This window comes from Physcomitrium patens, chromosome 1, assembly GCF_059467195.1.
Source record: "Physcomitrium patens ecotype Gransden chromosome 1, ASM5946719v1, whole genome shotgun sequence".
NCBI classification, from domain to species: domain Eukaryota; kingdom Viridiplantae; phylum Streptophyta; class Bryopsida; order Funariales; family Funariaceae; genus Physcomitrium; species Physcomitrium patens.
Window position 1 is genome coordinate 14,447,913 of NC_143410.1, and position 22,432 is coordinate 14,470,344.

General features: G+C 34.3%; 1 protein-coding gene and 1 long non-coding RNA gene across 5 annotated transcripts; both read right to left on the reverse strand.

Annotated features, from left to right (window-relative positions):
• Positions 1-37: 37 nt before the first annotated feature.
• On the reverse strand, positions 38-11,533 carry LOC112289328 (uncharacterized). Of its 3 annotated transcripts, none has more exons than XM_024534493.3 (15): positions 11,393-11,533; positions 10,150-10,316; positions 9,809-9,878; positions 9,364-9,653; positions 8,876-8,992; positions 8,182-8,509; positions 6,128-7,422; positions 5,814-5,937; positions 4,807-5,663; positions 4,414-4,507; positions 3,538-3,757; positions 1,421-3,386; positions 1,096-1,225; positions 520-882; positions 38-186 (listed from the first exon to the last, which is right to left on the reverse strand). In XM_024534493.3, exons 2-14 carry the CDS (start codon positions 10,243-10,245, stop codon positions 785-787), a joined length of 5,685 nt encoding a protein of 1,894 aa, XP_024390261.2. In that variant the 5' UTR covers positions 10,246-10,316; positions 11,393-11,533; the 3' UTR covers positions 38-186; positions 520-784. The 3 variants fall into 3 exon arrangements, with proteins under 3 accessions (XP_024390261.2, XP_024390256.2, XP_024390239.2); XM_024534488.3 differs by having other exon boundaries at positions 11,356-11,462; XM_024534471.3 differs by lacking the exon at positions 11,393-11,533 and adding an exon at positions 10,695-10,835.
• LOC149989890 (uncharacterized) lies at positions 10,695-11,859 on the reverse strand. Of its 2 annotated transcripts, none has more exons than XR_016503131.1 (2): positions 11,623-11,859; positions 10,695-11,462 (listed from the first exon to the last, which is right to left on the reverse strand). It is a non-coding gene; the product is annotated as an uncharacterized LOC149989890 (long non-coding RNA). The 2 variants fall into 2 exon arrangements; XR_016503132.1 differs by having other exon boundaries at positions 11,318-11,448.
• Positions 11,860-22,432: the final 10,573 nt, after the last annotated feature.

The following is a 22,432-nucleotide window of genomic DNA, read 5'->3' on the forward strand; positions in this document are numbered from 1 at the left end:
ATGATTGAATGAAAGAAAATCCACCCACGGGTCTCAATTTGCTAAAAAAATATCATTTTCTTGAAGATTACGTTACAAAGATGTATTTTAAGTCTTAAAATGAATCAGAACGAGAGTATATATGCTTGAGGAGTTTTTCCGTACATACCCTTCAAGCTCGACATTTTTGATTTGAAGACTTCAAACCTACACAAATCCACCATTTTGATTGATTGTTAATCCTTACTAGAACTTGAAAAAATATCAACGTCCATTCAATGAGTGCAAAGTGAAAACCTTCCATACACCCTCGATGTACAACCTTATATGCATAGTCATTCAAATTACAACTGCATGTTCTTTGGAATCAGATTTAAAGTTCCCTAATGTTACCTTCTCATTTGGTGGTTTTCATAACAGAGTTCTTTGGAATTGTTTGTGAAAATCAATCATACTCATACATAAACAACTATTCCTCATGTCATTCGTAGTTTAAACTATATATATATATAGATAAAGCTAAAGGGCTATCATGGTTACCTCCAGTTAATTTCATGGCCCCGTTGACAGATGCAAGCCACTCCAAGAAATTCACTCTGTCTGCGTTCATCGAGAGTTGACAATTCATTGAATGTACCATTTCCAAAATTGCATAAAGGGCAGCATTCTTGGTTCCACCGAGGATACTGCCCAGAACGTTTAAGATCGCTTTTAATTCCTTTCCTTTGTTTAGCTCAAGTACAGTAACTGAACTTCCTGAATGAACAACTTTGGTGCCGTGCACCAGATTTGCATATTGATTCTCTCAAATTTGCCGTATGAAATCCTTCATGCGAATAAGAACTATAGGAACAATGTCCCAGGATCTACCACAAAAGCATCTGTACACAGCATGTTCTTGACCTGCCGAAGTACAGCAGAATAAAAAATCAGTATAACAATACACATGACGTACAGCAGTTGACAAAGAGTTGAAGCTATGGAGGAGAGGTGTGCCAACAGCTGTAATGAGAGTTACTCAGTGAGCATATATGAGGAAAAGATCCAGATAAACTTCGAAAATATTAACCACCGGTCTTAGTAGAACAAGAGTACTGTCGAAACCACCACCCATACCGGTTGAGGGAAATCGAGTCAAATTCAGATGCTTTGATAGAAGAGCGCAGTGAGTATGCACCAGCCGATTGCAGGATCCACAAAATAGCCCCTTACATGTAATAAAATCTTCTTTACAAGGTTCAATGTCCTGCACATTAGAACATACTAATAATCAACTGAAGAGTTTCTTTTATCCAAGCATCAACTTAACCATCTACTGTCCAACGAAACCTAGGTAACAAGAACAGGAATCTATGGAAATTCCCAACAAGAATAAGGAGAAATATATCTAAATCACTCCAAGAAAATGATAATTAGATCTTCAGATAGATGATTGTCTCACCGGGCAGCAATCATAGAATTTTTTACTCATGTAGGGCAATGTAGCTGCTCCAATGGAATGATTCTCGCGACTGTAAGACGAGGATACTTCTCTCACACTAACTGGTTCGCTGTTTAAACGGTTCCTAAAGGAGCTTTCGGTAGGCACACCACCATGCCGATTACCAGGAAGATGCACAACATTTCCGATACTGGAGGGTGTCGCAACCATATTCATATTACCCAACCCTCCTCGCCTCAATGATTGAGTATGAGCCATTTCAAACGTCTGTGCATCGCCTACTCCACCGGTATGCTGAACTCTTATGATAGGATCGGCACTTGAATTGCCAGTTTGAGAATATTTATGAACTGTTTGCCTGGTGCCACCTGGTCCAGCTATAAATGGATCAACTGTGAAATGATAACCCTGGTTGTGTATCTGTCCAGGATAAGATGATCTGTCGCCAAGTAGAACCCCAGCTCTAGAACCTCTGTTCACATGAACGACGCTCTGCCTCTGCGAAGGAGCGATCGGGGACAGTGGGTCCAGCTGAGTGTTGTTATCAAGATTTCTATTGAAAGTTTTCCCAACCGTCTCGGTTCTGAACAGTCTATCACTTACTGAACTTGGCGGGATACTGCGTGCTGGAGGTACATTCGCATCATCATCATCATCATCATCCAAGATAATTATATCTTCGAATAGAGATTGATTTTTTGTAAAATTGGCTTGTCCACCAACTGTTCTGGAATCTGGAGGGGCTTGACAGCCATCTAAAGCTGCAACTGTCCCTGCACTGGCTTGAATATTGGTGTCATTGTAAGCAACCTCAAGAATTCGGTGACTGAGTGCCCGTGCGGATGCCGAATCTTGTGTTGCACCCCCAGCAGTTGTCGAAGACTTGTTAGAACCGGAACATGGCTGTCCAACTTCATTAATTAACGTTAAACCTGGCACATTTAACCTTTCTGTAGAATAACTTGGATTGATAGGTTTCTCATGTAGGACTGTCCGCTCAGCATGAGTTTCAATGCTTGAATCACTCCTTTTACTGGATAATTCAAATTCGATCATCAACTTTACAAGCGCTTTCTTGCAGCGAGTTATAATTTTGCGTGCAGCATGTACCTCAACATCAGTCTTCCAGTGACCTATGTAAATCTCCTCACCAAGTTTTCCAGAGCTGAGAAGTATCTTCTTCAAATCGCCATCAGCTACAACTTCAAAGTGCATCCTTGATTTGATAAAAAAATTTATCCGCTGAACGACGTCAAGTCCTTGTGAAACCAACCCAGGGTGCGGCGGGGAACAACATAAGCCTCGCCACAACGCCGTCCTAGCTTGAGTGGCTACTTCTTTCTCCTCCTTAGTCTCGAAGTTATCCATAGAAATACGATCAAGTGCATCCTTTCCAGAAAGAAACTTCGTAAAATCATGAATCGGTAAGTGATGTGCACTGCCAACTGCTGCTGCAACTGTTGGCAGTTCAGACACCTCCGATTTGACAGGAAAATTGTCCCGATTGTTTCTGTTAAGTAGAACGCCTCTATCTGCAACCACAAGGTTTATGGTACTCGGGGAACTTAAGGGGCCTCTGGTCAGTTTGCGTGAAGGCATTTCTCCATGTGCGTTGCTGCTCCCTATTGTATTTCCCTCCTCTGATTTCGTCCAACTGATTGAAGCATCCGCCTTTGTTGATTTTACTGATAAACCCTGGTTACAACTCTCAACTGCTGTGGTCATCTTCTCGACAGTACAAACACCCTGCTCATCAACCAGGGATGTCTTCCCTAAACTTGAAAAACCATCCGTTTTTCTTCTGTCCTCGTCCATGGAGAGTACCATACTCCTATTCTTTGACTCACCAACACTTAAGCAGGATTCGGAAACGTTGCGTCTAGTGCCTTTCTCGACATTAAAATCCTGCAATTCATTCTCTTCGAGTACGTGCGCAGGTGACAAATGATCTCCATTTGCTTGCTCGCTGAAAGACAAAATTTATTTGAGAAATTAACCCACCAACCGTACAAACGACTAACTGATTTATTTATCTTCTGTACATGAATATATTTATTTTTATGTCGTTTGTGCGAGCGTGTGTATGTAGATGTAAAGAGTTCGATCCCGGGACTGACCTGAGACCCGGGCAACTTGGATGGTTGATATGCGGTCCAACCTTCACTTTGGGGCAGGTTAACATATTAACAACGGCATATGAATTAAGAGCAAGCTCTTTTGTTTGGTAATTACCAATCCAGACGGGTTTGCCGTCTATCGTGTAGGACTTAATACACCAATTTCCATTCGGTTGCAGTTTGATTTTGTCCTGACAATGGTTATCAATTACTTCGGGATCTGCCAACAATACGAGTAAATAATCCAACACTGTAAGCAAAAATCTTACATGTTTGCTGGAAAGAGGGAAAGTACGAGGAAAATATGGATCCATGTGAGAGTTGACATTTCACGGCCGCCAGTAAAGATGACAGTCAAGTGTGAAAAATGCTCTCAGTCTTACTTACCAGCAGGGTCAGCTTTTTGACAAGGAAATTTTCCGCATTAGAAATTTTTTGGGCTTCCCTTAAACTCTTCTTCCAAGGACTCTAACTATAGACAATAAGATGGTTTTCGAAATCGCTCTAATTAATAAAAACATACTAGAAAAAAGAATCAACACAAATTAAGTTCGAAGAGCCTCGAAGACATTTCATCTGTGTTCTTCGATCCGATTAATAACCAAAAACTTGACATAATAAAAACGAGATAGAAGGCTATAACATAAGACAATCAGGATCATCGGAGATCATAGAACACATTGTATAGACAATGTTACATCGTAACAAGCTACTGCAACCAAATAAACAAACCATGATCTGCTGAAAAGGACAGTAGTAAATAAACTTACGAAAAAAACCATCAAAGACAAACTACTAGAAGGTGCTTGGATCTTGTCCGTACGAAGTATAAACACATGCTACCACAAAATAAAGAAAAGAAAAGTATTATCTTACCCAACTTCACAGGTTCAGCAGTTTCATGATTGCTCCCACCTGATAGACGAGACTTCGTTCGAAACTCTCTCGGCGCCAATTCTGCACCTGATTCCTGCAAGTGCATCACCATGCAGCACGAGGTGGGAAACTTTTTTACGGGACCTTCAACTATTCAATGAATGAAAAAGAGAAGTGCCTTCCCAATATCCTACGACATCCAAATAACGACCGATTTCAACGAATTGAACCGCACATATTTCTCCCTCAGTTCTCAGTCACTCCATGCAGACATCATGAATGTGATGATCAACGACATCAGATTACAAATCTTAGAGATGAAATTGTGAGTACGACGGATCAAGTCCCGTCTATTCTACGGACAGACGCATGGTAAGGTTATCAAGCCAAAACCTGCTTGCTGAGCACATCTTCGAGATTCTGTATCTGTAGTCCCACGAATGCAGAATCCACAAGCTTTTCTTTTGTGCGCACGTCGACAACCATCGAATTTTCTGTTTTAGGATACCTCTTCCGAGGTCCAGTATGCTTCAGTCTTGGACGTTTCCCCTTTGAGTTGTTGATAGAGCCTCTCATACGTGAAGGTTCGACTGCAGGAGAGCAGGTCGCGGAATTATGCACACTTTCCAAAACTGCTTTGGTAACATCTAACCTCGCTTTACGGTAAACTTTTTCAGGACCCATATACTCGTCTTGAATCCTCTTGGAATTATTGTTGAGTTTGGAATATGCATTCGCTGATTTCAAAAGTACGTCATTAACAAGTTTGTTGCGCATGAAACTCAACGTCTGAGTTTTGCATGTAACTAAAGTTCTTGCACTTCTGCATTTCTTAATACCCTTGGTGACTGTAAGATTTGAACGGGACTTCATTGTCGCAGAGGGCCTAAGATCATTTGGGACTTCAAACGAACTGGTAACTTCATCATTCTGTTGTGCATAAGTAGCCTGCGCAAGTAAACATGGAAGTCGTTCTGCGGCATTATCCAAATCTGAAGAGGGTACAAAATCACGAGTTGCCTCTACTGCCTCTGTAGGTCCGCTTGATTGTCTCCGTGCTTCAGAGGAAAACACACTCCCATCACTCATCTTCCAAAACACCCTCTTCCACTTCCGCTTATGGCCACCATGCAACTGATCTCCTAAAGAATGAACCCGCTCGATCAGCCTCTCCAAAGCATCAAGATGCTCGTTCAAATCACAATTTCCGGTACTACCCGGTTGACATCCAGATTCCGTATCGTTACGTGCTGTTAAATTCATGCATGGAAAATCTGGTGAGCTACCAAATAAACTTAATCCGTAATGACACAATTTCAAAGCATATTGTGAGGGACAATAAAAATAGAGGTTTGAAATAGACGGAACAGTACAGCAGAGAGCTTCAAACAGATTCTCACAATTCAAACGAGCACTCGCTTCCACCGCTTGCAGTCGTTGTTCGTGTATACTGGAGAGTGCCAGCACGCGTGCCAGAGAATCATTCTCAACTCCAGCGGATGGAGTGCATCCATACTCCTGACACTACACACAGGCACTCGAAGAATGTAAGACAACGAGGCCTAAAAGAAAAAAACAGAATCCGCAAAAATGATTTGCTAATGCTATTTTATACAATTGATGCAAATTGATAACAGAAACAAGAAAAATTGAATGGAAGGTCAACGAAAAACTGACATGCATCTGTAAGGTTAGAGGATTTAGTTGAAACTACCTCGGAGGTCAAAGCGACTTCAGAAATCCTGCTGTCTTGTGCATTCGTTCCAGCTTCACGATTCACAGTGCAATGAGAAGTAGAAATCCTCTTTTCATCATTGGATGGAGTAGTTGGGACACTTATGATCAAGGGTTCGTGCATTAATCCATCCGTCTGAGAGACAAATGTTCCAACTGTTTGATGCGGCACAGCATGACACACGCGCTTCGAACCAGTCCTCAATTTTTCTTTCTTCCGCCTTCTTTTCCTAGAGTACACCAGTTTGACAGCGTGTTGGATTGCAACACAGCTGACATGACTTGACAACTTACGACTACTTAGAGGAGTAGGACCGTCGTCATTCAGGACAGCACCCAGGCCCTCCGTTGGCTGCTCTTGACGTGGATCAAAGGACGCAACATGACCATCCGGAGGGATATCAAAATGATTCAACTCGATACTGACAGGCACATTAGCTACTGTTCTATTGAAATGGAACCCACTTATAGTGACCTCATCAACTGCCACATTTCTGTTACCAACAGGAGATAGCTGTTCAGCTCTGACGTCAGTTAATTCCTCTGCACGTGCTGCAACGAGGTTTGTGTTTAGAGGGTTCTTGATAGCGGCTATATCCTCGGCATGAACAAGTAAGTTCACGCATGGGCTGTCATTACTGGTAGCATCCGTATCCACCTTGGATTCAGGATCACAGAATCCACCTGCATGTCTCCTTGCAATGCATTTACCAGGGCTATCCAGAGCGGTCCTTTCAGCAACGACAAGTTCGATCGTTGTTGAATTGTCTTGAGGGTCTACCACAGCAGTTATAGGTAGCTCAGCAACATTGGCACAAGCAAAGGTCTCGCTCGCGGAGGATCTACTCGTGATTGTGTCAGAACTTCCAATACCAACACTCATCTCAGGTACAACTTTACTCTGATGAACTGCATTGCCTGGAGTGGCTACAAGATTCTCAACTCCATCACCAGATCTAACAGACTTCACATGTGACAGATCCACAGAAGCAGTGACGCTTCCATCATTGACATGAACTGCTGTACCAGTTGTACAACGTTCAGATGTCGGATTGGATTCACCAAAGCCATCAATACTTTCAAACTTTTCTGTTATTTCTCCTGCAAGAGAGAGCACTGCCTGTGAATCCGTTTCGTCCCCTCTTGGACTTGTAGTTACCAACTGCGACTGATCTGCTGCGGCGTCTGAAGAAATAGCATGGGCAATACCAATATTTACGCATGCACCCTCGATGTCTGGAACTATATCAGAACCATTTACTGAAGACTTTGCACCTGGCGTATCACATGCATCAGCAAGGAGTTAGGTGAACTATTCTTGACAAAACAGCGGCTACAGCCTCCTTACTGCAGAGTATAATTACTAAAAAGGGAACTAAATCAGCGGTTTTGAGTTTGCCAAGATCGTCGACACTACTCCCACTGCAACTACATAATTCAATCTCGCACCCTGCCTTCTGAAACAGAACAAATACGAATCCATGGCACGCACAAAAAAATTCCAGTACAAACGCAAAAACCATGACGAAGATGTTTTAGCAATAAACTAGAGTGCTCCGAAACAAATCGGAAGAATAATAAAAACCTTTCTGATTTAGCTGAAGGATCTATCGAAACTCACCAACTTCGTACCTCTCAATCGCAATCAGGCATAGTGGATAAAGAACTGAAGAGACCTTCCACCTAACTTTCCCTAGAGTCTCTAAGATTTCATGTTCATTCGAAAGTTTACCGCTACTAGTGAAGCTTCTATTTCAAAGCTTCGAGCACGCATACGGAACAGGTAGAAATAAAATTGAATAAAAGTTCACTAATGAGGAAATGGCACTTAGAAAAAATGAAAAAAACCAAGTGAGCCAAAAACAAAAAAAAACAAAACAAAACAAAACAAAACCTTCCGGATCAGATAGTTCAGAAATTTCAAAACAGGGCTCAGAACCGGTATAGAAAAACAAAATCTATGGTCGCATAAAATATCTAAAGTTCAAAGTAGTGTTTTACCCTGTACTGAGTACAGCAGAAAGAGAAACTTACTCTGCTCCTCAGTTCCATGCTTGGAGTCTGAAGCAGACTGCGGTACAACTGGTTTGCACGCGGAATCTTCATTGTGCCTGTCTGGAGTTACGACCAGTTCATGAGAACCACCACTAATACGTCTTTCATGCCCAAGTGCACGTAAACCATGCGCCGCTTCTTCAAAAAGCTCTAAATCACCACGAAAATTAACGTTTCCTGATGAAATACCATCACGGTGGTCATCGGGCACAACCGTGGAAGTACACTCATGCCCGGACAAATATATCAGCGCCAACTGTGCCTTGTCGATCTTACTTGTTTCGCTCTTGCCTCTAGCATCCCTTCTCTGAACCCAAAACAAGGATCCACCCTTCAAATTGAGTTTGCCAATTCGTAAAGATAGAACCCAGTTTTAGGGTCTATGTTCGAAAATAAAGCTTTGAACAGAGCGACAGTACTGTAATTATAGTTCTAGGAACAAACGTCAGATGTAAGCATGTATCGTAAAATACTAGAATGAATTCATATACAAAGAAGATATCACTCAAAGATGAGAAGTAAACACGGGTGATTTAAGACTAACCAACATAGATTAGTGCATAAATTCCTCAGCATACAAAACATGTGGTGATTATGATGTGACAAACCATGTACAGAGGTGATAATAAACAGTTTATGTTACCATGCACGAATAGATCCCGGCAGTACTGACCTTTGATCCCACTTGTGTCCACTGATGCGGAGGGCTCCAAGTGAAGCACGGTCGAAGATTCTTCAGGGGAACGATATCCGCGCTTCCTTCTCCATGTGGTGGAGAGGGAAACCTAATCTGCATTAAGAAGAGTCAAAGGCAATTAAAATTTTCATTAAAAAGCTCGTCACAAAAAATTGTGAAGGAGCTCATGAAAGATAACCGTCATGGTATTGTAGGACTGCACAAAACGCATAGGCAACGGCTTGAGTTCCAATCATAAACATGGGGTAGGAGGGCAAATTGGAAGTACCAAAAAAGACACATTCCTACAAGATAATAAACAACCTGTTTCTAGAAACTATTTTTTTTGTCTTACAACTGTCTCTTCTCTAAAACCTTGTAACTGTGCAGATCTCAGTGATAATGACTTCTCAGCCACAGATAAATACCAACGGTTTTAGTACAATAGCACACACAATTGAAGAATTCGCTGTGATGACTCAAACCTTGGCTCGACGTTTTTTACTTTTCATCTCAATAATCCGTGCCGTCCAGTAGCAATCGTCTTTCCACCATTCGACCATGTCTCCAACAGTGTATACATCATCGTTGTACACATAAACACATCCAGCCTTCTTCCGCCCCTCACGTATATCGTCCTGATACTTCTTAATGTCGCGCTCATGTACTAGTGGGGGCACTGGCCGTGCCATCCAAATCAAAGGCTTCTTACCCTTACACCATTTTTGAGAGCTGACTGAAGGATCTGCCTGACGGACCTTAACCCAAGAATTACCTGCAGTCGTCCACAAAGACAACCCTCAAGGTAAAACTAAAGCAAACTCATCCTCTGTTCCTACAAACTTAGGTAAGCAAAAGACTAAACATTCGATTCTAAATTATGCAATAGGAGAAAATAAATTTACACTACAGCAATCATAAGGGACATACCTTCTTCCTCGAAATCTAGGTACTCCAGCAATAAATCATAATCAGCCGTGGAGGGTTTAATTTCCAGAATCTGGACCACATCATACACATATTCGATAATGGTCATGCCAAGATTACAAACCTGCCCGTCGCACCAAATATTGTAACAACGCAATCTCCGCTCAAGGACTGGCAAACCAAAACATGTGTTCCATAGCTTTACGAAAACATACAAGCAACCCAACATCATACTCCGAAATCGAGTAAAAAGTATTTCCGAATAGAAGACGAAAAATTTTCTAGATTAACGAATACGAGAACAGAGTAAGTGTTACGACAAGCGATGAGCAATGTGCACATACCCGACAGCGAAACCAGGCCCCTCGGTAGCCAGTCTCGTTGAACTTAGCTTCCACCTCCTCGCCTACCTTAAAAGGCAGGTCGAATTTGAGAACCATTGCTAGTTTTTAGTCAGCCACTCTAACAGAGACGATTACACGACCTTCATCTGGAGGTAACCGCCTGCACCCTGACACCCAGAAAATTCATGACAAAGTGATCACAGTATGCGCCAGATTGCGTCGCAAACAGCGACCATGAAGAGAAAAACAAGGCGCACACTTGTAAACAATGCATACTTCGTATTACTTCACTCATCCAAAAATGCTGACGTTACATATTTAACAGGCACAATATGTTCCAATCTGGGGCAACAACGTGTTATGTGGCCCAATAGCTATCGACAACTCCTTCAACGTCAATTCTAGGTCCAGGTGCCGCATTTCAAAATACTGAATATAAATGAGCTCTCCATTAACAGCTGAAAATATAAAAAAGCTTTCGAAATTTGCACCCTCCCAGGTCCAGCAGACCATATGACGTAGACTTCGCATTATTGATACGTTACTTTGAATGTTAATTAGGCATCGAAGCAACACGTTCGTCTTCAATTGAAAGAGAAATTTACAACGAGCTCTGAAAATAAGCTTCCATAGGTTGCCATGCAACTATTCAGCTCCGCTGTGTCCAGAAAACATCTCAGATCCACCACTGAGCAGCCGAAGCATCCCAGAATGAGACAACCCCAATCAATACAATGAAGTCAGCTGAAACCAGTAATTCCACTTAGCCGTCCTCCAGTTATCCAAATTGGGCGCATAAACTTCACAATTCCCACTTGCTCTTTCGGAATAAATCAAATGTAGAGCAGCTTGGAGCCCCTTCGACTATTCTCATCTGGCTTGAAAATTGTAAGGTTGCACACCGAGTATCACGAGAAGCCTTTAGAAAAACTGCGGATTTAAAATCCTATCGTCGTAGTGCAATTGGTCGGGGCAACACATATATCATTCGTCCTCGGTGGCATCCAGCGACAAAATATACGCCCCCATCACCCATTTCCACCTGTCCTCGATCGACCACGGAAAAACACATACACAGAAAGATTCCTACTATTTTGCAAACCACAATCGCTGCTTTGAGAGCGAATCCGAGCCATAAAAGCCTCGAAGCGCTTCCCGACACTGTTGACTACACCTCGTAAAAGTTATAATCCAGATGCAGAATACCTCGCCAGTTCCTTTGCACTTGGCAACGCACACGTACCCTGAAATGCACCATTCCTGACGCAAAGAAAGCAACACTGGCTTCCAAAGTCCACCCTGCAACATCTCCCCTGTCACTTCTGCTTGAGTGATTAACCAACTAACCTCACAAAAAACAGTCCCGTGTTCTCAGTAGGCAGAACCCCCACCTCCACACACACACCAGCCACTCGGAGTCCACTCCAAAGCGCAGGGAGGGCCAGGCTGAAGAAAGCAAGAGCGGAGGCATACCTGAAGCCAACGGCCGGAACCAAAAGAAGAGACAAAGCACGCCAGCCACACTCGAAGACTGAAAAGGGAAGGGAAGATGTCGCAGGCATCTCATAGGGCAAGAAGCATCATAGCTTTAGACACAAGTTTCCGAATGGGGTTGCGATGAACGCAGAGAGCGCATCGACGGCCTAACGAACATGGCGATGAGGCGACCACGTAAGTGGCAGCACATTAATGCGCCGCATTTCCCGAGAGATGGCGTCAGTCCAGTGAGGGGCCCAAAAATCAAAATTAGCACTGCCAACTGCTGTCCCGAAACCTTTCCGCTCCCACGGGGATTCAGGTGTTGCATGTTGACACCCTAATTCGGATGAATATATTGATGATGGATGATATTCATACGATGTCTACGTGGATGTTCGTTCGCCTAGTGACGACACTTGTTGGCCGGTCCAAGGTTATAGAACATCCAAGTCACCGTCAGATCTTATAAGCGTGCAGTTTTCACGAAGGGGTTGATTCATAAGTAAATTTGCACTTGTCACAATATCTAACTCTTGCACGCTGATGCAGGTGGATTGTCAGCCATAAAATGACCCCTTGATCGATAGATTGTAATTGTCTTATGAATTTTGCAGTTTTGTGTCTCATATTGGCTTAAGAGCTTATCAGAAAATAAATTGATTTATTTCTATACGAATAATAGGGAACTTGAGTGAATTCTGTCCTCAACGTGAAGAACCAGTGGAAAAGTATATTTTTGGAGTAAAACCACTCAAAATAAAATAGAGATAAAATGAAGAACTAATAAGTGAGGTTGGAGATCCTAAAATTATACAATCCATTACATTTGTAGATAATGTCAAAAATAACCACAAGATTGAAATCATGTAGACCTGTGTAGACAAAATCTAAATGTTATTAATATAAAAATAAATAAATAAATAAACAAAAAAAGCAAAAAAAATTAATCACATCATTTAAATTACACATTTTACTAATTACTATAATAGGTAGTACATAATAAGTATGGCTTAATATTAATTTATATGTTACTATGTAATTTTTTATAAATAAATATTATATTGTATAATTGTGTTTTAGAATTCATTAACTAAAACACCAACATAAATTAGTAAGATTTATTTTTATAGTAAATATAGCAACTAAAAAAACATAAAGTGTACCAAAATTATTTTTAAATTAAAAGATTAAAGGATTCTTACAATAGTATAAACAAAATTTAATATCAATATATTATTATATAATATAATAATATAAAATAAAAACCATTTAATTTATTTATATATAATTATAAATATATATATAAAGAAAATATAAATTAATAGAATATATATAGAATATATATTAAATAAATGATGTCTTCATCTCAAATATTAATAAATCTTTTTGAATGGAGATTGAATCTATATATGCTTCTAAATATGTGATGTAGATATGATAATTTATAATAGGATTTAATACTTTAAATAGTTATCAAAAAATATTATATAATTTAAATACGTAATATATAAGCCAAATAAATCTTATAAAGCTTCTTATGGGATCTTTTATAACTTAGTAAGTAAGTCTTGTAGCTTACTTATGTAGCAAGGTATTGAAAACTTGGTATCATCAATATACTATTATGGATATAATTGACACTAGGAATTATTTAAATAAGTAAAAAATTAGGTAGAAATAAGTAAAAGTAGATAAATAATATAATATCTTGCAAAAATTCTTTTTAGAAGCTTTATAGATGCAAATTTGAATTTACATATATTTATAGATGATTGATAAATATCATAGACATCCATATTTATTCCAATATTCATCTAAATAATATGAGTAGGTAGAAGTAAATAAATTTAATAATATCTTATAGACTATCTTCTTAGAAGCTCTATGGATGTGGCTTTGCCTTTAAATGTGACTGTAGATGATTGGTTGATTAAAAAATTAGACAAAAATTTGGCTACATGTAGTGTATGTCAATAACTTGTAATACAAGTTGGACATGTAGTACACATATAGGAAGCTTACCTTACAAGTTGAACAAGTATTGGAGGTTCTATAAAACATTGTCATGTAGCCCTTAATTAGATAATATATACAGAGATAAGAGTGAGGTCTTTCTCACTCTTGTCAATTTCTTTTCTATTTTTAGATTTATTTTAAGAATCTCTAGATTTTTATTCTTTGATAATAGCCATTCTAGTCTCTTCTTTAATATATATACTTTCTTATTTTTATTTTGTCTTCTCTTTTTTATACATATTTACTTGTTTACATATTTTCTTTGAATTCTTATCTTTGATAAATTAATAAGAATACACTTACAATTTTAGAGCTTTGTCTTTTTTTGATTAAGAATGGATTATCCCTTTTTCTTAATAAAACATAAACATATTAAAAGTTGTGGATTATTCACTTCTATTCTAATATTATTCTTAATTTTTTATTTAATTCTCAAATTATGTCTTCTATTTATTTAAAGATATTTTTATATATATATATATATATATATATATATATATATACTATAATAAAACTTATTAAAATGAAGAATAGAATAATACAAATATAAGAAAGATGATACATGCAATGCAACAATTGAATTTACTACAAAGAACAATATGATTGGCAGGAAGTAAAGATATAGAAATGATTGGCATTACTTCAACATTTATACCAAATCATGTTGCTTTTCTTGTAGTAGAATACTTTTCAAGTGTTAAAAGACAAAGAATTATTTTACTTAAGAAGTTTAATGGCATAAGATCAAAATTTTGGGAATTCATCAATTAAGTATAATTAGTGATTAAACTTTAATCTCAAATCTATCCAACTCTAAGATCTTAAGTCAATTTTATTAAAATACTATTTTTAAATTTTACATTATCATGATTTTTAATTTTTTAAAATAATATGATCTTATATTGAATAATTTAGAAAATATTTTGACAAAGTTTTGATCTATATATACAAAACATGATACAATTTGAATTGTAAGTAATAAAATTCATATTTTGCAAAGTGATAATCAATTAGTAATATGCTTCATAATTTTAATAACTTGTAACTGAGATCAAATACAATGATGATACACTTATAAGCTAATTTTTTATAGATTAAAATATAAAATAAAGAAATTGATGCTAAACTTATCAAGTCCTCAAATATTAAATCAAGCAATTGACTTTGCTATGAAGTATGATAATTAATTATTTGAATTTCAATCTTAGAGTTACATAAGTAGAGTCCAAAATTTTTATAATTTGATGGGAATAAAATTGCCTTCTTAATATATATATTTAAAAGTATAAAATATACAAATTGATGCAATATTTTTTAAATCACTTATTGAGCAAAAAAAAGACTCATTATTCTTAAGAAGGATTATGCTCATATTATGAAAAACCTAAGCACACTGCTCAATATCATCTAAAAGAGTAAAATAACTTCAAAATAAAGAGTATGATTGTGAAAGAAGAAAGTATGTTAAAAAATAAGTTTGATTAACTATAATAAAGACCATGCATTTAGAATCTTATACAACACCTAAAAATGGTCCTATTTTGTCTTTAAAATCTTTTATTTTACTTTATTATAGATGTTAATTTAGGACCTAAGTATTACAAAGCGTTTGTCTTATTAGATTTAGGAGCCTCAACTTGTTTTTAGATAAAAATTTTGTTAAAAGATATAACATACCTTTATTGAAGAAAATTAAATTAATACATGTAGAAATCACAAATAGTTGTCTGTTGTCTTTTGAAAAAATTATACATAAAATTCTTCCTATAAAAATAAAAATTTATAGTCATTATAGCTTTTTAATATTTAATATTATTAGATCTTCTTCTAATCTTCTCATTTTAGATTTATCATGGCTAAAAAAAATATAATCCTCAAATAAATTGGATTTCTTGTAGTCTTGACTTTTTTCAAAATATAACTAATAATTTTATCACTTAAATAGAAAGTCTTAAGTTTAGTGCAATCAAATCCTTATTTGTAGCTACAAGAATTATCTTGCATGCTATATAAGAAGTATTATCTTATGTTATTTATACTATATTTATTTTAATAATAAAAAATTTTTAAATGATATTTTAAGCTAATAATAAGATTTTTGAGATATTTTTGAAAGAAGAATACATTATTCTTTTGGAGCATTACATCTATAATTGCTTAATTGACCTTTAAGAAGCTACTAAATTACAATTTGGATTAATTTATAGTTTATTTCAATATGAGATGGCTAAATTCAAGGAGTATACTGTAGAAAATTTGGCTAAGAATCTCATAAACTATTTTAAATCTGCAATACAAGCTCCAATCATAGTTGTGAAAGAAAAAAAGATAGATCGTTATGAATGCTATGAATATTTAAGAAGAAGATTTTGGAAATATTCATAATTTTTTTATTAAATTTTAGAAGATTCTAGAAGACAATAGATTTTTTTTAGAAAGTTTTAAAATATTCTTAAAATATTTTAGTAGATTTTTAAAAGTTCTAGAAAAATTTTAAAAACTATTTGAAAAGATTTTTAGAATTGTTTTATCTTTAAGTAACATAAAAACTTCTAAAGAAGCTTCTTAAGATTGCTTTGTCTTCAAGCAACATAAAAACTCTTAAAAAAACTTTCTAAGGTTGCTTTGTCTTGAAGCAACATGGAAACTTTTCAAGAAACTTACTACAATTGCTTCATCTTTAAGCAACATAGAAACTTCTTGAGAAGCTTTTAGAATTGTTTCATCTTCAAACAACATAAAAACTTCTCAAAAAGCTTTTTAAGATTGCTTCATTTTTAAACAACTTAAAAACTACTTGAGAAGCTTATTGAAGTTGCTTTGTCTTTAAACAACATGAAAACTTCTTGAAAAGCCTTATGAGGTTGCATTATCTTCAAGCAATATAGAAATTTCTGAAGAAGCTTTTTAAAATTGCTTTGTCTTCAAGCAATATAAAAACTTCTTGAGAAGCTTTTTAAGGTTGCTTCATTTTTAAGCAATATGAGAATTTTTTGAAAAAATCTCTTAGGATTACTTTATCTTCAAGCAACAAGGAAACTTCTTAAGAAGCCTTTTAGGATTTTTTTGTCTTGAAACAATACCAAAACTTCTGAAGAAGCTTCTTAGGATTGTTTTATTTTCAAGCAACATGAAAACTTTTTAAAAAGCTTCCTAAGATTATTTTATCTTTAAACAATATGAAAAATTCTTAAAAAGATTTTTAATATTTAGTATATATTGGAATTGAATTGAGGGATTCATCAATCTTGACAAATCATCACTTGGAGCTATAGCTCACCTCTCTTGGTATTGATCTTATATGTATCTACTTTAATTAAATTTTTGCTAGCTTTCTTGATAAAACTCTTCTATTCAACTTCTTATTTGGTTATATATATAGTATATTTATGATAATTTGTCAAAATTACCTTCTTATTAATACTAGAGCTTGATCTTTCTTAATAGAGAGCAAATTATCTCTCTTTTTGAAGGCATTTAAGTGCTTAAGAGGTTATGGAGTAACTTCCATTAAACTTATATTGTTTAAAAACATCTTTTTTTTCTTTTAGGAATGCTAGACGTGAAAATGTTAATATGGTTGAGTTTTTTAGGTCCAAGTTAGATGTTATAATAAACATGTTGAATGCTTTATCTCATAGAACTAATGAAATTGAAGGTTTTTTTTGCAAGTTTTCATAGTAATGTTAGAGTTAAAATAATTCAACCTACAATACAATTACTTTCTCAAGCTTCTACATCTAAGGAGATAATTGATTATTTTAATATCATAAAGATCAATACTTGTAGATTTTAGTAAATTTCCACATTTTGGAGCTAAAAATATGCAAATTGATGCAACATGGTTCAAACCTCTTAAAGCAAAAAAGAACAAATATCAATTTGAACAAAGCCTATGCTTATATTATAGTGAAGAAGACCACAAATCTAAAAATTGTCCAAAGAAACAATATACAACCAAGATTAGAAGTACAATAGTTTAGAAAAACAAAGATGCCCAATAACAATAAGGATTATGTGACTAAATATTTTAATACCTCAAATTCATTAAGGTCATTTTTTTTTTTTTTTTTTTTCTTTGCCTAACTTGCTTATTATTTTATTATACCTTCATTTCTTAGCCTCAAAAAACTTCAAATAAATGCCTCATTAGATTTAAGGATAACTTCTTATTTTCACATGAAGAATTTATTAAACTTTATAAAATTCTTTTAATACAATAATCAAAACATGTCCATGTAGAAGTAACAAATGGTCAACCTTTATCTTTAAGCTATATTATTCATGTAATCATATTGCTAGAAATATCATTTGAGACTATAGTAATAAAATAGTATTTAATATTATTAAAACTTTATCTAATCCTATCATTCCAAGACTTTTTTGGTTAAAAAATATAATCCATACATAGATTTGAGGTTTTATAATGTTGAATTTCCTATATAATTTCTTTAGGCAAAACCTATCAAGATATCATTAATAATAAAGCTCTTATTTTTTGAAGCAAGGGCTTTTAAAAAGATAGCTTAAAAGAAAATATTATTTATCATTTATGCAACTGTAGCTTATGAAAAAATAAGCTTGTTAGTAGCTATCTTAGAGCACCATAAAGAATTTTAAGATGTCTTTGAAAAGAAGAATGTTAATATATTGTTAAAGCATCAATTGTATAATTTTACCATCAATCTTCAAGAAGGAATTCAACCACCATTTGGCCCAATCTACAATCTATCACAAAACAAGCTTTTGGCATTAAAAGATTACATCAATGAAAATCTTGAAAAGAATTTTATTTGGAATTTCAAATTTCTAACAAGTATACCAATACTTTTTGTGAAGAAAAAAGATGAATCTTTAAAAATGTGTGTTGATTATTATAACTTCAAAAAAAATAACAATGAAGAATTATTATCCATTATTATTGATATTTGGGCTTATGGAAGAATTCAATCTAGCTAAGATCCATACCAAAATAGATTTTCATAGAACATATAATTTGGTGTAGATTAAAGAAGGAAATAAATAAAAGAGAGCATTTTTTTGAAATGGGACTAGACTCTCACTAAGATCTAAAATCCTTTCAATCCATAACAATATAAGTTTCATTATAACATAGGACAAAGAAAACTAGAATAAAATTGAACAAAATTAAATAAAATAAAACATGAAAGGCAAAACAAGGCAAAAGATAATAAAATAAAGTAGAATAAAAAAATATAAATCAAATTTTATTAAAAAAAAGTAATCAAAATTATATTTAATCCAATATCCAAATGGCTAAGTTAGTCTTATTTATACTTGGTCTAATCATCTTGAAACTTTTTAGAATATTTTTAATGATAGATTCTATTAAGATAATTACTTGAAGTCCTTTTAGAATATTTTTAATGGTGGATTCTAGCAAGATAATTATTCTAAGTTCTTTTAGAATATTCTATGGTGGATCCTACATGAACCACCAATCTAAAATCAATTCAAGAAACTTCTCAAAAATGACTCCTACTACCTATTTCTATGCATTAATAATACAAATATCTTATCCATGCCTTATTATAGTTTATTTTTTTATTTTTTTATTAATGAAAAATATCCTCATTTTATTCTTAATGATATTTTTTAATTATTTCTTGAAAATAGATGAGGTTTTGTGCAAGTTTTCACATTATGGATGAGATAACCTTTTTAGAGGGCTCTGTGTTAAGGACAAGAATTCGATGAAAAAAAAAATAGACTTTCTCAAAAAAATATAATAAAATAGAAATAAAGAAGTATGTATATTAAAAGAAAATTGAAATGGCTATTACTGAAAGATAAGAAAATTAGAGTCTTTTTGAAACTAGATTAGAAGCAAGAAAGATATTGATAAGATTGAAGAAGATTTCACTCTTATCTCTATATATACTATCTACCTAAGAGCTATGTGGTGACATTCTATAGGACCTCTAAAATTTGTTGACTTTATATAACATGTATCTTAACTTGCAGGGCAAGTTTTTTATATGGGTGCCACATGTTTATCTTGTTCTATAAGCTATCAATATGTGTAGTATGTGATTAATTTGTTGATCAACTTTATAACCTATTAATAAACTATAATTATATATAAAGTCAAAGTAGTGCCTATAGAGCTTTTAGAAAGCTCTTCTAAAAGATATTAAAAAATTAATCTATCTTTACCAATTTATATCTATTTATATTACTTAAGTAATAATAATAGTAATTATATATCAATGTCATTTTTTTATTAAAGTTACAAATGTCCATTGCTATGGCAAAAATAGTAATGTTTTAAAATATTATCCATTTCATATTCTTATTGGTCATCAATCACAACTAATAGTGGTGGTAGTTGATGTTGGTTTGAGAAGTGCATTGTTTTAATGTAAAACTCCTTGAGCTATAAAATATGGAAGACCAAATAAATCCAAATATGTAATAGAAGCTTAAGATGGTATATAACATCATAAATCATTATAAAAATTTAAAAAAATTTAAACTATTGAAGTACTAATTTATGGACTTGGATTCATGTAACAAGTAAAAAGTTAGTATTAGAAAGTAACATCTTGTCATCCTCCTAAAAGAACTTATATTATTAGTAGTTATCTACATATTACTTTTATTAATTTTGTGCAATAATATGGTAATATTATGCTTCATACAAGGCCATTGTAAGTTGTTGTAAGCTATTGTAAAAACTTCTTTATTGTTGGATTATTAATATCAATGAGACAATGGAAAGATGTTGAGATAATTAGATACTGATTGATATAAAGAAAGAATAGTAAATGAGTAGTACTTGCTTGAATACTATTATTATAAGTAAATTCTAAAGGAGTCAAATATTCATCTTAGTCATTATGATAAATCCCTACAAATGCTTGTATCATCTTTTTCAAGATTTGATTTGCATGCTCTACATGTCTAATTATTTGAAGATGGAAGACTATGGATATAGCAAGTTGTGTATCTAATAGCTTGAATAAGACTTCTTAAAAATTCTCTATGAAGCACAGCTCTTCATTTGAAACAATGACATGAGGTAATCCATGTTATTAAAAGATAATATCAAAGAAGATCCATGCAAGTATGAAGGCATCAATATTAGAATGCATTGCAATCAAGTTAGGTTGCTTTGAGAATCGGTCCACAAAGACAATAATTGCGATGAGATGGAAAGGTGTCTATAGCAAACATGTACTGAGATGCACGATCATTTGCTTTGAACATGCCTTAAGTAGTGGAATTAGTTGCAATAGTCTAGGAAATATTATGTTGCATGCTTTAGTATATTGGCATGACTCGCAAGAGTGCACAAAAGCTCAAACATCACAATCTAAACTTGTCCAAAAACATCTCTTTAAGATCTATTCTAGAGTCTTTTGATGCCTTAAAATCCAAATATTAGAATATTGTCACCATCTTGATGTATATGTATCTAGAATATAACATTATCAGGTACATAAATTTACTTCTTGACATGGAGTAAGCCATCATTTAAATGATAATGTTAATTCAATACATTATTTATATTCAGCTAATTGATAATCATCTTAAAATAAACATCTTTATGCATAGCTTTCTTCTATTTCACTCTTTTAATTAGGTTTGAAATGACATTATTAATGGTAATGACTTTTGCCTTATTTTTTGATTTGGGCTTGAAGTTTGGTCTCCATAATAAGGTATCTAATATAATGTATTGTCATCTTTATTTATATTTAAGTGGAATGCCAAAGAACTATAATTATTATTTTCAACAATGATTTTATGATTTCATATTTTTTAGATATAAATTATATGGCAGGGGCTGATGGTTAGTCCAAATAATCATTGGCTTCTCCAACAAATAGTATTACTACACCTTTGTGGCATGTACAATTCCTAGTTGCTCTTGATCAAGTACAAAATAATTGCACCATATCCTTCTTAGCTTGCATGATTCATATGCCATAAATTGAAGGCTTCTAACAAAGTCTTGTTGAATGATTGCACTAATAGTAAAGTTGAAAATATCAATTTCAAGTGTACAAAGAAGGTTGAGATCATACAATTGCAATATTGAAGTACTAATGAGTATTTCTTTCAATTTATCAAAGGCTTTTTTTTACTCCAATTTTCATTTTAATGGAGCATTTTTTTTATAAGTTTATTAATGAGGCAAAAATGTATGCAAATTGTCAAAAAAATAGCAATAATATCTAGAAAGGCCTAAGAATGAATGGACTTCAAAAGCATCTTAGGAGGTTGGCCAATGCTCTATCACTTTCATCTTATTTTGCTCTATATGCATGTCTTTTAATGACACTACATATTATAAAAATGAAACTTTTGACTTCCAAAATTCACACTTTCATTACTTATAATAGAAGCAACTATCTAATAGTCTACATAGCATTTTTTGTAAATATTGCTCATGCTCTTTAGAAATTTTACTATAGATTAGAATATCATCAATGAAGACAATTACATACTTATTTAAAAGGTCTCAAAATAATTTTTTTATGTGACCTATGAAAGAAATTGAAGCATTGGTGAGGCTAAAAGATAAAACAAGCCATTTAAAATATCCATAGTATATATAAAATACTATTCTTTTTATATCTTCTTTTGTAATAGGTATATGTCAATATCTACTCCTAAGATCTAATTTGCTAGAGATGATTGCACATTGAAGTTGGTTAAAAAGATCATCCATGTGTGGAAGTAGATATGTATTCTTAATAGTTTGTCTATAGAGGCCTTCATAATTGATGCGAATTCAAAGTCTACTATCATTTTTGGATGC

What these genes read in the sequence shown, in the direction of transcription:
- LOC112289328 (XM_024534493.3), bottom strand. Translation starts at nt 10,245, where the DNA reads ATGGTTCTCAAATTCGACCTGCCTTTTAAGGTAGGCGAGGAGGTGGAA. An exon ending in AGCGAGTGCTCGTTTGAATT is followed by an intron (nt 5,664 to 5,813) that starts GTGAGAATCTGT and finishes TGAATTTAACAG; the next exon opens with CACGTAACGATACGGAATCT. An exon ending in GACTCGATTTCCCTCAACCG is followed by an intron (nt 883 to 1,095) that starts GTATGGGTGGTG and finishes GTACTTCGGCAG; the next exon opens with GTCAAGAACATGCTGTGTAC.